At 40.2% G+C, this 12,349-nt stretch overlaps 1 protein-coding gene across 1 annotated transcript in view; it reads right to left on the reverse strand.

The window, feature by feature from the left end:
• The window catches only part of MANBA (mannosidase beta), an 81,400-nt gene that overhangs the window by 26,662 nt on the left and 42,389 nt on the right, over nucleotides 1–12,349 (reverse strand). Inside the window, exons 7-11 of the mRNA XM_081959075.1 lie at nucleotides 10,164–10,274; nucleotides 8,067–8,218; nucleotides 7,165–7,282; nucleotides 3,545–3,631; nucleotides 498–665 (exon numbers count right to left, since the gene is read on the reverse strand). Coding sequence (XP_081815201.1) covers nucleotides 498–665; nucleotides 3,545–3,631; nucleotides 7,165–7,282; nucleotides 8,067–8,218; nucleotides 10,164–10,274 — 636 coding nt within the window. The remainder of the gene's footprint in view (nucleotides 1–497; nucleotides 666–3,544; nucleotides 3,632–7,164; nucleotides 7,283–8,066; nucleotides 8,219–10,163; nucleotides 10,275–12,349) is intronic.

The raw sequence follows: 12,349 nt of genomic DNA on the forward strand, positions 1-12,349 counted from the left end.
ACTCAGGAGTCACAGAGTCCCTGAGAAAGATGAGGTATATTAGCTAAATGCAGGGTAAAAGGCATGTGTTGTGTTTCCTAATTTTGAGAAAAAATGTATGAACCCTTTAAAAACATTTATCAAGGCAAACACCAATATTGAAATCGGGACATTGGTCTTTTTCCCCACTGAGCAAAACTCTTCTAACCTTCTACAATAGGCAATCAACAGAAGAAATCATTTTAATACGTATCTTACAAAGCCAGCACAAATTGTAAGGGGAAAGCAGAACATAAAAGGTTGTCAGCGTATTTGGAGAACATCAGGACTCAAAGGAAACAGATGTTTCCAGATTTCATCTAGTGCATCTTTAATGTTAAGGGCTTGCCTGCAAAATTATTTAAAACAATCTACTCATTTCCAAACTCTGAAGGAAAGTCACCATTCATCAGAACACAAAACCAACTAAAATGTCAGCCCTTTTTAGATCTCATAAGGGGAAAAAAGTTGGTACTTACAGCAAAAACAATTTCTCGGATATTATCGACATAAAGTGTCACATAATCTTTGAAATAAAGATTCATCTGTGCCCTCGGAATGGAGAACCAATTGGTGGAAAGTGCAACTTCATTTTCATTGTTCCCGCTCCATAAAATGATGGATGGGTGATATTTCAGTCGCTTTACCTGGAAAGAATACAACTTCTTTCAAATATTTGTAGAAAATTGCAAATTATTTATATCAGAAGTATTTGTATGAAAAAGCCTAAAGTCAAACCAAACAAAAGTAATACTTTGAAGACTGGCTTCTTTCAGATGAACTAAGATTGCAACTTCCAGTTGTAGAAAGTTAGCACCTACACCTCTCCTAGAAGAATGAAATATTCTAGGAAATATTAAAAAGGCAGAATATTATATTTCCCTGGGTAAGAAAAGGAGAAACATGTTTTTAAAGCAGTTCACTGCAGCTCCCTGCCCCCAGCAGATATTTGGTGCACATTTTATCCACAAGACAAAAGTCCTCCAGTTCCAGGGTGATGGGATTAAGACATGACCTCTCAGGACATAATAGGATTAGCCCTCTACCCATCTAACAGCAGGGCTCACTGCATTGCGAAATCACATCATTACATCAGCCCAAGGTTTCACCAAACTTGACTCAGACAAACATGACTTCACATGGGAGTCTGACTCCAACCAATAGAATACACTTCTTGCACAGGAACAGAAAGCTCAAGGGCAAGGCCTAAGAGAGGGTATAAATACCTCTCTCTCTCTGTCTCCTCCAGCTGCCCGGGACTTAAAACCTATGTGGTCCTGTCCATCAAGAAAACCATCTTTCCAAACAGCCTCCATGTTTCCAATGTCCTTCTCCCCACTTGGAACTGAACCCAGATGGACATTTCTTTCAAATGGACAGTAATCAAAGCAAGCATGACCAAGGCTACCTTAAAAATCAAAGGACACAAATGGGGGGGGGGGGGCTAACATACAGTGTATTCAGAAAGTGTTCACACCCCCTTCACTTTTGTCAATTTTGTTAGCTGCAGCCTGATTCTATAGAGCAGTGATGGCGAACCTATGGCACGCGTGCCACAAGTGGCACGCGGAGCCATTTGTCAGGGCACGCAAGGTGCTGCCTTGTCAGCTGGCCAGCATGCAAACGCGTGCTGGCCAGCTGAGTTCACCTTTTTAAAAGCTATTTTTCGTCTTCCCCAGGCTCCAGAGGCTTTATAGGAGCCTGGGGAGGGCGAAAAGAGCCTCCCCCGCCCCCCCGGAGGCTTCAGGGACCGTCCCTGAAGCCTTCGGAACGCTTAAAACCACCCTCCGAGCAAACCGGAAGTGACTTCCGGGTTGCTCGGAGGGTTGTTTTAAGCGTTCCGAAGGCTTCAGGGACCATCCGAGGCTTCCCTGACGCCTTCGGAGCACTTAAAACGACCCTCCAAGGGTTGCCCCTCCAACCTTTTTTGGCTCGCGTGCCACAAGTGGGGGGAGCACAGGGGGGACGAGTGCGGACGTGCCGCAGCCAAACGCGTACATTATGGCTGCGGCACGCCCGCACTCGTCCCCCCTGTGCTCCCCCCACTTGTGGCACGCGAGCCAAAAAAGGTTCGCCATCACTGCTATAGAGTCTTCTTATGCCAATGTGATATTTTAGTTTTTTTTTTCTTTTTAATAACTTTACAGACATTTCTAAAATTCTGTTTTCACTTTGTCATTAGGAGGTTCTGAATGTAGATTAATGGGGGGATCAATTTCATCAACAGTAGAATCAGGCTGCAACATAACAAAATGGACAAAAGTGAAAGGGGTCCGAATACTTTCTGAATGGACTGTAATTTTATCAAGTGTCTTAATGTATCTGGAAATGTAAAGGAACCTATTCTTCATATTCTGAAAGTGACTTTTGTTCTAAAGAGTCCAAGAAACAAGAATCTAGTCCCTTTACACCAGCTCCTGTTTAAGTTTTTTTAAATTAAAATAATTATTAAGAAAATAATCAGATTAGAATTGCCCAATCGTGCCCAGTTATTTCTATTGAATCTGCTAGCTAGACTTATCTCTGATTAAAATAAATAAATAAACAGGGCATTTAATGTTGTGAAGCCTTTATCAACAGAATGGAAACTTCCAAAGTCACAGCCTGTTAAAGGAATAATCGAGTCATATCTTCTTCCACCAAGGCAAATTAACTCTACAAATACAAGCAACTATTCAGTGATGGAATTGGCTATAGGCCAGAGATGGTAGTGATAAAAGTACCAGTTCTACCAGCTCAAAATTATAGTGGCCCACTTTCAGTTTTTATAATCAGGTTATTAAATGATCAAGCATACAGTGCAAGCTAATCAATGAACACTTTTCTATATGAAAGGCAATCTACAATTACATTAACATATACAGTGTATTTCCTCTGAGGAAAGAAAGCACCCATTTTTTTCCCTCCATAATCTAATCCATTAAATCCTTCCCCTCCTATGTCTCTCTTTCTCTCTCCCTCCCGTCACATCTTTTCTCTTTTTCCTCCTCCTTGGCCAAAATCCATATAAGATAACTAAGAGGTTTCCCTTGGCATCAGCGGAAGCTGTTAGAATGCTGTGCATGTGGAGAATAGTCATCATATGAGTAAAAAACGGTTAACAGGTCATAACATACTTTTTGCTCCATGTGGAAATTAGGTTGGGAAGGATTCCCCATTTCCCATGGAAGTTTTACGGAGATTTTAAGGATGTGACATATAGGATGAAAAGAGAGGCGGTATCCAATCACAGAACAAGAGGTATCTATCTCTGACATAACTTTCTGTGAATGATTTTTAAAGAATGTTACTCTACGCTTTCAGTTACTCAATTTCATATCATAGCTTTCAGTTAACTATGTTAGATAGAAAGTTTGCATATCACCCATTAACATCTTCCACACATTGTGGGAAAGAAGGGAACAGTGGATTAACAATAGAATTGGCCTACTTGGAGCAAGATAAACTTGTTGATAAACCTTCAAGTGACATGAATACTTTGTGATAGTTTATTATAACCTTCATCCCCATGTAAAGAATACCATACCTGATGAGTAATTTCTGCTCTTACTGAGTCTAAGTAGTCTTGGTTGGTTGGATAAAGGGCACACGCAAACATAAAGTCTTGCCAAATCTAGAAAATTAAGAGGGGGAAATTGATGATCAATACACAACCCGTATCTTTCTATAAAGGCAGAATATATATTATATCATATCACTGATTCCAAAATGTTATTTATAAAAAGAATTGGAGCAATAATACATCAAGGGCATACTAACTAGAGATTATGAAGACTCTTATGTCATAGATCTGGAGGGCACTGCATCAAGAAAGATTGGGTCAACCTTAACCTTAAGGGTTACTTTTTAAAAATAATGTTGTTGTTGCTAGTTGCGAAGTCATGTCCGACCCATGGACAACATTCCTCCAGGCCTTCCTGTCCTCTACCATCCTCTGGGGTCCATTTAAGCTCACACTTATTGCTTTGGTGAATCCATCCAGCCCCCTCATTCTCTATCATCCCTTTCTTCTTTTGCCCTCAATCTTTCCCAGCATTAGGCTCTTCTCCAGTGAGTCCTTCCTTCTCATTCGGTGGCCAAAGTATTTGACTTTCATCTTCAGGATCTGGCCCTCTAAAGAGCAGTCAGGGTAATTTTAAAAGAATACACAAAAATAAAAATATTGCCTTCCTCCAAACCGTACTTAAAGCTAGGTTCCTGTCACATTTTCTTGAAAATATGCCTCTGAATATAGAGCTTGCACTGCAGCTTTGCAGTATATAAGATATAATAAAAGTACAATAAAGATTTGTTGTAGCCCAACAAAATTGGGGTAATTATGGGATTCATTAGCATTATAAAGTGGAAAAAGCTACATATAGTAAAATAAAGTAATGATGAAAAAATGATGGCTTAATTGTTGTCAAACATCCTACAGCCATCATAGTCTTTAGCCTGAATACAAAAATGAAACATGGTTTGTTTCCTCAACAAGCAATTGAGTAGAATACCGATGTTAGATACTATTTCAACTACAGTGGTTTCCACCAAGGTCCTCTGTTCCGGCGGGAACAGAGGTTTAATCCTATTGGTCGAAGGGTCTGACAGTCCCTATAAAAGGGCTGCTGTCAGACTCAACCTTCGCTGGATTGTTCTTACTTGTTGTACTTGAATATTAGAGCTGTTGTTGCCTTTAGCCTTGTGTGCCTTTCCATTACCCGATCTAACACTGGCGACGAAGGTGGGATTGGAAGGCAACTAGGCAAACCAAAAAGAGTGTGTATCTTGTGGGGATAACTATTTTTGCTATTTTTATAATAAAAATAATCCTGCTGATAATTTGCACTTTGTTTTATGAGAAACAATCATTCCAAAGAGGCTCCTAGGTAAGTGCAAGGAGGCCTATTAGGCCCAAAACGGGAAGCATGGAGGTCCAGCATGCCCCCCCAGGCGCATTTTTGCTCCCAGGGGAGTGCAGGAAGCCAATTGCTGACTGTCACAACCCCTGGCCACACCCACCATGGCCATGCCCACCCAGCTGGTAATTAGAGCAGAGAACCAGTTGTTATATTATTTGAATCTCATCACTGCACACAGATAATATTTTGAAATAACAGAAGCGTCAAGTAATCAAGTATGGACTTTGCACGGAAAGACAATGAGACTCAAAACAGTCTCTAAATTCTTTAAGCTAAAATGTACAATCTTGCTAGAGGGAAGAATTAGAGGAAGGGGAGAGCAAGAAGAATAATGGTATCTGGATGTGATCAAAAGACCCCAAGGTCTTTTGATTATTTGCTTTCTAAAGTAAGAAATTTCAAAATAGTCTAAAGACGTGATGGCAAACCTAGGGACACGCATGCCAGAAGTGGCACGCAGAGCCGTAACCTGTTCCTCTTTGTTCCGGTGAGCCGGCCAGCTGATCTTCACATGCACGGGAGCACTGGAAACCAGAAGAGCAGCCACCTGGTGCACATGCGCATGCCAGGAAGAGGATCTTCCGGTTCCCTGTGTGCACATGCGCACCGACTACCTGATCTTCCATTTTCTGGCATGTATGCACATCAGCCAGCTGGTCTTTGTGCATGCATGCACGCCGGAAACTGGAGGATCATCTTCCTAGCGCGCGCATTCACACCAGGCGGCTGCTCTCCCAGTTTCCAGCATGCACGCACATGCTCCTGTTCCGGCACTTGGTGCCGAAAAGGTTCACCAATACTGGTCTAAAGCTTTCAATTATCTTCTGATGCCTAAATTATATTTTACAGCATTTGGACTTTAACATATCTGGGGAATCCTTGGTGGCCTCTGAGTTCGGTTGTTTGATTGCAGATGTTTTGGACCAGACTTGTTGAAGATGTTAGCTAGTCTGGTAACAAAGCACTTGCAAGCAAACAACCAAGCTCAGAGAGCACCAAAGATTTAATAGGTGAACCCTGAGTTATATGTATTCTCTTCTATTGGGCTTAATTTAATTTGGCAGTTCGAGTCTCACCAGGCTCAAGGTTGACTCAATGTTCCATCCTTCCGAGGTCAGTAAAATGAGGATCCAGACTGTTGGGGGCAATATGCCGACTTTGTAAACTGCTTAGAGAGTGCAATAGATAAGTCTAAGGGCTATTGCTATTAATATATCTCAAAAGTCAAAAGAACCATCATAGTGAGCATTTAGTAACAATACAGGTACCAACAAGACCAACACTAAACAGGAAACATGAACAGTTCCTCATTCTCCGAGTTCTGCATTTTTTTTACTCAGTTACTTTTGGTTTTATTTCTTTTGCATTTTCCAGAGTAGAGAGACTTATGAACTGTTGAAGTGTGCAATCTTTCCCATATGAGTAGATTCAGTAAATTAAAAGCACCAGGGGTTCTGTTTCTTCCGCATATTCACAAACTGCTGTACAGGAGAAAAGTAGACTGTTTAATCTGGCTAAGCATTCCTACACTGGTGCATTAGACACACAGTGCTAGATTTTAAATCTGTTCCAGTAGAATTCACCTTCCATCCCCTGGTTTAAGCTGTTACCTGTGGTTTTACTACAGGAATGGACAACTATTGTGCAGCCAAAGGCTACACTTAATTTAGAGAATACAGAATACAGAATAACAGAGTTGGAAGGGACCTTGAAGGTCTTCTAGTCCAACCCACTGCCTAGGCAAGAAACCCTACACCACTTCAGACAAATGGTTATCCAATCTCTTCTTAAAAAACTTCCAGTGTTGGAGCATTCACAACTTCTGGAGGCAAGTTGTTCCACTGATTAATTGTTCTATTAGGAAATTTCTCCTTAGTTCTAGGTTGCTTCTTTCCTTGATTTCCACCCATTACTTCTTGTTCTGCCTTCAAGTACTTTGGAGAATAGCTTGACTCCCTCTTCTTTGCGGCAACCCCTGAGATATTGGAACACTGGTATCATGTCTCCCCTGGTCCTTCTTTTCATGAAGCTGAATATACCCAATTCCAGCAACCGTTCCTCATACGTTTTAGCCTCCAGTCCCCTAATCATCTTTGTTGCTTTTCTCTGCACTCTTTCTAGAGTCTCCACATCTTTTTTACATCGTGGCAACCAAACTGGATGCAATATATTTGGGCTACTATATAATATTTGGGCTACTACATTTGAAGTCAGTTGCTGCTAGCAAATGGTGGTTTGGGGGATTTACCATGATTCCTAGTTCATCACAGATCTCATAGAACTCATCTTGCTCATACAGGCCTCCTCCCCAAACTCGAAGTATATTCATATTGGCATCAACTGTTGACTGCAATAAGAGCCGTAACCTATCAAAAAGAAGCGAGAGTTCAATCTCACTGAGCAGGAAATGCTACCCTGTAGAAAAACATAAGGAAGTAGCAAATATTTCAATTGAAAGCATGCACATAATTCAATGGTGACCTTGCTTTTTATATTTGGGCACTGAATTATTCCATGAGCAGCACGGAACTGAAGGAAAGAAACTTGGATATCATATTTTCTGGGTTGTCCCAAAGATGCTACCAATCTAACATTTTCAAAAGGCAACTTGACTTTGTTTTTCTTTGAAGATGTTTTGCTTCTCATCCAAGAAGCTTCTTCAATTCTGAACTGAAAAACTGAAGAAGAACTGAAGAAGCTTCTTGGATGAGAGGCGAAACGTCTTCAAAGTTGCCTTTTGAAAAAGCACTTTTGTGACAACCATGACCTGAATGACTCAAGATCTCCACAGACATATTTTCTTGCTGTAGCCATAGACTAATAATAAAATTAATCTTTGCAAGCTGCTATTTTTATTCCTCTTTCAAAGAGTAGCATTAAAATTGGTGTGGGAGGGGATAACCTATTGCTAAATTCCCAGTACTTTCAAAAGATCTTTTGTTTTAATGTGCTCCTTCTCCTCTAAGAACTCTGTAATATATCTTGTTTCTAGAATGGCAGAATTACTTATCTTCCATTAGAAAGAAATATTAACATTTCCACACAACTGTTTCAAAACTGTTTCAAAATTCTCCAACCTTCAATCAAGTAGAAGCTTCTATAGACAAATTTTCTACAGCGAACATCTAAAAAACATTTATTCAAACTCACATTTTCGAGTTCACTTTGTCAGGAAAAGAATCAGCTGGAATCCAGTTGGAGCCTTTCATAAAAATGGGCAGTCCATTTATTCTGAAATAAAAACTCAAACCGGGTGAATCAGGAATAGGTTCCTCTATCAGTTCTACTGTCCGAAAATAAACCTGAGGAAAATGAAAATGTGGACATATTTGAGAAAAATCTTTAGATTAAAGATGTATGATTTGGATATTCTCCTCCCCAAAACCACCATGTGAAATATATTGTAACCTTATTGCAATAATTCTTAAAATAAGAAAGACATGAGGTTGGATTAAATTGAGATCCATTGGAAATGGAACCTAAAACTAGACACTGCTGGAAAATTCTAAGATTTCTGCTTGAATCCTGATTCTTTTTCAACAAAAAAATATGTTTTTGCTATGAACACCCATGCAGTTTGCTTACAGGATAACTCGGGGTAATGTAATGTAAATTCAGGATAATTTAATGAATCAACTAAAGAAAGTATTTATTACAATCAGACTGCATTCACAGAGAAACTACAGAAATCTTAGGACAGATTTAAAAGGATCACTTTTTTTTTTCTCCAGACACTGCTTCTGATTCAAATTACAATTCAGGGGGGGAACGGGGGACAGTTCAGCTATGTAAAAAAGAACCTAACGTTTTTGTTGGCAACTTTAAACGAGCAGCTGGGTAAATTTGAGATTATCCCAATTCATTATGCAGTGAGTTTCTGAATTAGAGCCTTCTGCAAGAGCCTTTTCCTTCCAGGTGGGTTGATCTACCAGCCCCATAATTCCCAGCCGGCATAGCCATTGGCTGTGTGTGATGAGAATGGCTGTCCAACATATCAGGAGGGCAGTGGCTTGAAAAGGAAAGTTAATTTGGGGGAGACTGTTCCCTACAGCTATGACCCATCCCCAAACTCTAACCATTCAAGAACAAAGACCCAAACACACACATAGTAACAAAAGTATTACTTCTCTAACAGGTATTGTAGAAATAAATCACTCCATGATGACAAAAGGCTGCCAATCACAACAGCAATAGTGAAACAATCATTTTATAATATTTTTAATCATCTGTCCTTGCCTTTCCAGTAATATTATTGCACAAAGTGGCAATAAATAACACCAAAGAACATTTAAAGTAAAAATTAATATCATGAGACCATTTCTAGAGATATTCCAGTAGTTGCATGCAATGTTTTCAAAGACCACATCCTTAGTGGGTAACCTGGCGTTTAGTTTAATGAAAAGAAGAACTAGGGGTGACATGATAGCAGTGTTCCAATATCTCAGGGGCTGCCACAAAGAAGAGGGAGTCAAGAAGCAACGGGTGGAAACTAATCAAGGAGAGAAGCAACCTAGAACTAAGAAGGAATTTCCTGACAGTTAGAACAATTAATCAGTAGAACAATTTGTCTCCAGAAGTTGTGAATGCTCCAACACAGGATGTTTTTAAGAAGAGATTGGACAACCATTTTCCTGAAGTGGTATAGGGTTTCCTGCCTGAGCAGGAGGTTGACTAGAAGACCTCCAAGGTCCCTTCCGACTCTGTTATTCTGTTATAAGCAGCCTTCCACCATTTCTTTATGGCCCACAGAGGCATTCAAGAGACCTGCCTGATTTTTTCACTGACCAAGTTATTGGCCTCATCAAATGTTCTGCAAGAAGCAAAGTGATGAATTTCCAGAACCCCCCAAAATGTCAGATCTTGCACGAGGAAGAGGAAATCCATTTGCTTTCTCCTTTCTTTCAGGGACTCTGCTGTTATTGACAGACGGATGGGGAATCTAAGATCAAATGTAGCCATCAATTCACAACCTTATCCTTAACACAGGTAGGCTGCAAAATGAAAATATTAAAATAGACACGAATATTTAAGCAACATTGGACAATATGTTAATGTGTGTATCATTGAGAAAGGGGGAGGTACAGTTCAGGCTCCACTCATTCACTTCAACATTATACGTGCCAAAATCTTGCAAGATGTAGTAATTCTTTGATTATTAATGTAGTGCAATCCATGAGTCAAGTCACAAAGGCTATGAAAGAGACAATTGTATGTCATATGTATTGCTAAGAAGAAGATCTCACATACCTTCCAATGTTTTATGATCTTGTATTCTTCCTGCATAATGAACATTGCTGTCATGTTGTATCCAGGCTGATTTCCATGTCCAGATGGCCACCAAAGTTCCACTGGCACACTCTTTATAAACCCACCCCAGGCAAAGAAAGAAATATGTTATGATGAAAACCTGAACAGAACTTCATTTATCACATAGAGGACTGCTCCTTGGACAAACAGCATGCTTAAATATTCCTTGAATCATAGACTAAGAGCTAACAATATGACAAAGCAACTCTGCCAGACAACCCAATTATCTGTGCTAGAGATTAGTGATATAAGAATTCCATTTTAGTCAGATTTTATATACTAAAAAACTATTGCTTTACATCAATTTAAATATCTATCTATGGCGATGTGTGTGTATGTTCCAGCATAACTCTGGAATGCCTCAAGCAATTCGAATCAACTTGGTACACAGATGACTTACTCTCTGGAAACATATACTGTGGGGGTAAGACACCCTTAACACCCCTTGGGGGGAGATGTTCTGTTAAGATACAGCCTGTTGTGCCTTAAAATGGCTTCTACTGTACAGCACAGTGGGGTTGCCATGGTAACAGCTTCACAGTACTCCACAAGGGGGCTCCCTCTGGTAAGGGGGAAAATCCAACATTAGAAATTACATTTGGTCCGGACATTTGTGAATGTCTAATACAGGATTGGGGTAAACAAATACCCCTTACATATAAAAAACAAAAGGTACGAGACCATAATCTAAAACACATGCTCATGATCAATTCAAAATTTCCTCCATCAAAATCTTACATGATCAGTGACCATTATTTACTTCCGTTTTAGAAAATAAAATCCAAGTCAATATTACAGGGCAGATATTATCTTTACAAGGCAGAGAATATTCACTGTAGCATTCATAACCTATTTCAAACATTCTAAGAGTTACAAAGTGATTAGCATCATTAAACCAATAAAAAAATGATTTGTAAGACAAAGGAAGAAACTCAGTGTCGGTGTATATGCACAGTACAAGTCAAACCTGACACCACTTAATAACTGTTTCCTGCATTCCTTAAAATAAATAATCAGATGTGGGTATAGTTGGTGCTTCTAACAGAGTGAAAAAATCCCTATTCTCCAGCAACAAAAACATTGCCCCAAAATGCTTGCCTTAAACTAAGTCAGGGGTGTCAAACAAGGATTTCATTGAGGGCAGCATCAGGGTTGCTTTTGACCTTGGGAGGGGTGAGGGGTGTGTGGCCAGTTTGATGTCACTCATGTGATCAAATGCCACTTTTGCTAGTAGTTTGTTTTGCTAGAACTCTGCGAAAACAGAGCCCAGGAGGGTAGCATGCAGCCCTCACGAGCTCCATTTTCACTGGCAGAGGGCTGCAGGAGGCTGTCGCAGTAGAAAACAGAGCTCGGGAGAGCCACATATGGTCTTCATGAGTTCCATTTTTGCTGGCAGAGTCACCGCAGGCTGGTCTATTGTTGTTTCCAGGGGCCAGATCTAACCACCCTTGGGCCGCATCTGGGCCGCGGGCCTTGAATTTGATACCCGTGAACTAGGTGATCAGTGCAGCCAGGTGGCCTGTGATGAAAAATCTCTGAAGGGGGAACTAGGACCAGTCATAAACTATTATCTGCTAGCAAATGATTGAGTGAGTACCAATAGTTGATTACCTGCTGCTAAAGGCAACAGAAACAAATAAACTGATATAGGGTCCACTGGAAGATGAGGGAAAAAGCTTATTGCTTTTATCTTTCTTCCAGCAACTCTTAAACCTGAGCTAGTCTCAGGGAGTAAGTTCCTTTTCCAGTACTGTAATAGCATTTAAGCCCAGTTTAATTGTCTCTCTTTTAATCATCTGGCACTATGAATAATACGCTCCATGCTGAGAATCTGGAAATGTATATTAATATCAAAGAAGAATGCACCAAAAGATCATACATGTTTTTCTTCCTCCGCTGCTCTATCCTGCCTCAACAGTTGCCATCTGAAATAATTTTAGAATGGTGATGTAGGGTTCAGAGAATTTGGAGGAGGAATATGATAGGGATAGGTTGGTATTCGGTAAGGTGCCAGCCTAGGAAGCAGGAGACTGCGAATTCTAGGCAAGAAAGCCAGCCGGGTGACTTTAGACCAGTTATTCTCTCTCAGCCCAACCCATATTTGCTATAACAACAACAACAACAAC

The sequence above is a fragment of the Natrix helvetica genome (genome assembly GCF_964273705.1).
Source record: "Natrix helvetica genome assembly, chromosome: 7".
NCBI classification, from domain to species: domain Eukaryota; kingdom Metazoa; phylum Chordata; class Lepidosauria; order Squamata; family Natricidae; genus Natrix; species Natrix helvetica.